This window comes from Cyclospora cayetanensis, unplaced genomic scaffold (genome assembly GCF_002999335.1).
Source record: "Cyclospora cayetanensis isolate NF1_C8 unplaced genomic scaffold, CcayRef3 CcayRef3_contig_141, whole genome shotgun sequence".
Classification (NCBI taxonomy): domain Eukaryota; phylum Apicomplexa; class Conoidasida; order Eucoccidiorida; family Eimeriidae; genus Cyclospora; species Cyclospora cayetanensis.
Window position 1 is genome coordinate 100293 of NW_020312083.1, and position 4262 is coordinate 104554.

The window sequence follows — 4262 nt, forward strand, 5'->3', positions numbered from 1 at the left end:
AGGAGCTCCACATGCCGCGGAGGCACCAGGGAGTGCACGAAAGCCGTGTTCCTCCAGCAAAGTCAGCGGAAGCTCCTGCGATCTGCCTGCGTATACGCACAGTGCAAGTGGAACAGGGGATAGTTTAGTGAAGACTGGAGACCATTAAAGCACAAAAATGCAGCAACAGAAGTGTACAGACAGCAGAACAAGCTGATCGCTGAGAGCGATGACCTGTGAAGCAGGAGGGAGAGCGTGCGCAAGGCACACACAGACACACAGACAGGGATTGGCAAACTGCTGGAAAAGAGGCGACACAGCGATCGAAGAGCGAATACGCTGCTCAAGGAAATGGCAACAGGTAGCACACGGCCCAGCACTCAGCAGAAAAGGCAGTGTCTGATGATGTGCATTCAAGGAGTCAAGACAGATGGCACCCGAATCGGAAGAGAACTCCTGGTAGCCCTACTAGCGCAGTTCAGTGCACCAAGACCTATTTCAGTTCTAAGAGTGAAAGTGAGAACGCGATGTCATTCACTGAGCATCGAAGAGCAGCATGGCCTCATGGATAAAGTAGAGCACCACCCGATGCGTGCTTAGCCTGCTGCAAGATGCACGAGCACGCAGGCCGGTGCAAACCAACAGAACTGTGCTCACAGGAAGGGAAGATTGCGAAGTTGATGAGGATGCTAACATCCATTGCGCTCCGGCCCAGAAGGAAGCGGCAGAGCCACCGCTGCACAGCCCTCTTCAACAATATTCGATGGACGCTTCTGCGTAGCCTCCTAAATCCCTGGAGATGACCACCGTAAACAACGTCTCGGTGGAAAAACCGCAGAAGGCTCCGTCCCGCTGCGGTGCGAAAACGCATACATGCAGCAGATTCCGTTGGTAGACGGCATGCATTGAGCTGCGCGCACTGCTTCACAAGCTGCTGTCCCCTAAAGCGCCTCTACCGAGCATCCGTGTGCCGCGAGTAAAGCCTCCGAGGCAGCCACGTGCGTCGACGAGCTCTACTGCTTCTGATTTCGAGTGCGAGACAAACGATGAATCATGCCGTCTTCTTGCGCAAACCATAGAAGCAAAGCGGGGAGCGCTCAGGCGCGAAAAAAACGCAGGGTGCTCAGATCACAGGAGGGACCTGTGAACTTGCAGCAACGCCTGTACGCACAGATGCTGCTGACCTCGCTTAGGAGGGAACATGAAGATGACTAGATGCACACACGAGCGAGACACAGGGTGCATGCAAGGTGCATCGACGCCAAGCGCAGCGAACAAGAAGGCGGTGCCTTGGCGGGCTCAACCACGAAAGCGCTTTCTCGAAAATCGCGCGCGCCTTGCACCGAAGCTGCAGAAGCCCAGCCTCTAGGTCGTAGAAGGGTGGAGAACATCAGGCAGCGTCTAATGTGGTGAAGCATGGGCGGTTACCTGCGCAGTGCTGCCGTTGCACCTCTTTCACCAAGCGTCTGGAGGAGCGATATGACTGCAAGAATTCTGGGGACGGCAGCAGTAGCTCTTCAAAAGCCTGAACGTCACTCACTCGCACAGCAGCACACGGCGCGGGGAGTGCTTCAAGAGACGCTAGAAATGCGCATGCAAGTCGGGAGCACTACGTGACCTCTACGATGGTCTGACGTAGGCTTCAGCAGGGTGCCATCAGAAAAAGGCTGAGAAGCAGCAGACAGCTGCCTAGACGTAGAAGTTCGCGAATCGCATTGCGGGCATGCAAGAGACTCTTCGTAGACTTTTACTTCGAGATAATTTTGCAGCACTAGCCAGGAGGCGCGGCAGATCTCTTGCTCTTCGTATGTCTTGCTTGAGCTGCCCTCCAGCTCGCCATCGTTGTATGGAGCGAACGATCTTCCATGAAACCGTGTGAGCGCTCCTCTGCCCTCTGTCAAGGCCCCTTCGAGACGCTTCCTCGCAGCCTGCGCTCCGCCGTCTGCTAGGGAAGCCGCTTCCCTTGGTGCTGCTGCCGCTACAGCTGCTACAGCTGCCGTTCTTGAGCCGCGTCTGCACGGGGAAGCTCGGCTTAAGGAGCTAGGTGCTTGCTTGCGCCGTGGCGTGACGTGCTGCTGCGCTCCCAGTGTGAGCAGATGGCTGAGCAGCTGCTGTGCGACGTGATGCTGGCCGGCAGCAAACGCTTGCAGCCTCAACAGACCAGCGAAAAGCTTCCAGTGCTGCGCAAGCGTCTCCACCAGCAGTCGCTCCAAGTCTACGCCGCTGCCGCCGCCTGCGAGCTCAGCGCAGCTTTCTCCATGCTGGCAGCTGCAGGGGAAGCGGGAAAGCGGAAAGCTGAGCCCTTTTGAAGCAACATTTGTGGGCTCCCCGTCGACAAAGACGCGCAAGTTGTTTTGCGGAGCGTCCTGTAGGCGCTGCAACTGTCTGTACAGCCCACGTCCAGCACTGCCGATGCCTGCAAAGAACTTTTGTGGCGCGAACGCAGAGCGGCGGGATGCGCATGCAAGCGGCGACTCTCTCTCGCGCTGCTGCTGCCGCTGCTGCTGCTGCTGCTGCTGCTGCTGCTGCTGCTGCTGCTGCTGCTGCTGCTGCTGCTTGTACTCTTGATGCATCGCGAACCTGCTCGGAAAGCCCTTAGGAACTTCGGGGAGGCCGCATTTCGGCTTGAGCTCGATACACACATAGCGCAGAGGCGTGCTTAGGGGTGAGCCATCCGACGGCTGAGCTGCTGCTGTGGCTGCTGCTGCTGCCGATGTAGGCGAATAACCCTTTCGCGAACACACTGCAGCATCTCGGAGAGACGCCAGCTCGCCAGGAAGCTCTGTGGAGCCCTCCCGCGGAGAAAGCGGCCTCAGCAAGGCTGGAGGGATGCCGATAAGGTCTGTTTCGACGGCGCAACAGACACACCGCCTGCAGCAGCACGCCGCAAGCACCATTTGAGATGCATGCATGCTGCAGCTACAGAACTGCGGTCCGGCATGGGCGGCTACGGGGGAGGCTTCCTCCTGCGCTCTTGCTGAAGGGGCTGGGGGTGAGCGCGCGAGGAGAAGACCGCAGAAAAGACAAGTGCGTGGCAGTCCAGTGCACGACGTGCGATGCAGGCTGTGCCAGAGGGCCTCTCCGCAGCAGGCGCAGACAGCATGAAGCTTCTCTGAATCCAGAGAAGGCGCATACTGCGTGGCTCCGCCGCGATTCGCGCGAGCAGAGCTAGCCGTGCCAGCGCCATCCGATCCAGCGTCGGGAGGGGAAGGGGATGCGTCTGCCGCGGCTGCCTTCAAGTTTCGCGCGCACTGCAAGGAGACTGCACATGCTGCCTGGGGGGTCGTGCACGTGTCTTGTGAAGCTCTGCCCGTGAGTATTCCAGCGACGCTCCCTGCAAGCGAAGAAAACTGCTGCAGCACCTCTACAGGAGCAGATCCCACTCTCTGTAGCTCGACGTTTTCCAGCGGTAGACCGAAGAAGGTGGGTGTCTGTCGCACGTCTCCTGCAAGAGATCTGGCGCCTCCTGACGGCACGCTTCGAACTGCTGCTAGACGGGTAGATTTTGCGGGATTGATGCCGAGGCGCGCAAGGGTGGGAGGGGGAAAGGCGAGCTTCGTCTGTGCCTGTGGTGCAAAGGATTCTCGGGAAGCACAGACCTCCGCCTTGACTCCAGATCTACGTATCCAGCGGCCTGTGGAGTTGTTGCCATCAAGGTGTCTCGACACCTCAAGACGAATGAGACGCGTCGGAGAGCGTCTCTTCGTGCTTTCGAGACTTCTGAGCTTGGCGAAAAGGGTTGGCTGCCTCCACAGGGTGTCTCTCTGAATTTGCATCAGGGGCCCTACAGCACCCCGATCCGCAGCAAAGCCGCTTGAAAACGTTTTTCGCCTGTTTCGCAGGCGATCAGTTGTTTTGAAAAAACCGACTGTGCTGCCCTGGATGCCCTTGGCGCGATGAATGCTTCCGTGGAGGACGCCCTTGCTGCCTTTCTTGCCGTAAATGGCGGCCGTTTCATGCGGCATGCTGCAAGGAGAATGGGAAAGAGGCGTTATGCAGCCTTTTACAGGCAAATGCGCGCGCATTTCTGAACCGGCTGCCCTGTGGCTGCTGGTCTGCTGCAACCAGCGCTGCTGGAGCCGCTGCAGGTGTACATACACCTGGGCAGTGAGCAGCCAGCGGCACGAGCAGTTGACTTTCCGAAACTTTACGACAACCCCTGGACAGCTGCTGTTTGCGAAAACAAAGTGCTGACCGCCTTCTCCCACAAGGCGCCACCCCATTTGGGGCACCATATTACGCTCCAGCAGCGGCCCCTGCTCTGAAACCATATTCTGTACATG

At 58.3% G+C, this 4262-nt stretch overlaps 1 protein-coding gene across 1 annotated transcript; it reads right to left on the reverse strand.

Annotated features, from left to right (window-relative positions):
- Window positions 1–541: 541 nt before the first annotated feature.
- Window positions 542–3944, reverse strand: LOC113147154. The gene is made up of 5 exons (XM_026336696.1): window positions 3074–3944; window positions 2903–2956; window positions 2512–2731; window positions 1593–2457; window positions 542–772 (listed from the first exon to the last, which is right to left on the reverse strand). Exons 1-5 carry the CDS (start codon window positions 3942–3944, stop codon window positions 542–544), a joined length of 2241 nt encoding a protein of 746 aa, XP_026192481.1.
- Window positions 3945–4262: the final 318 nt, after the last annotated feature.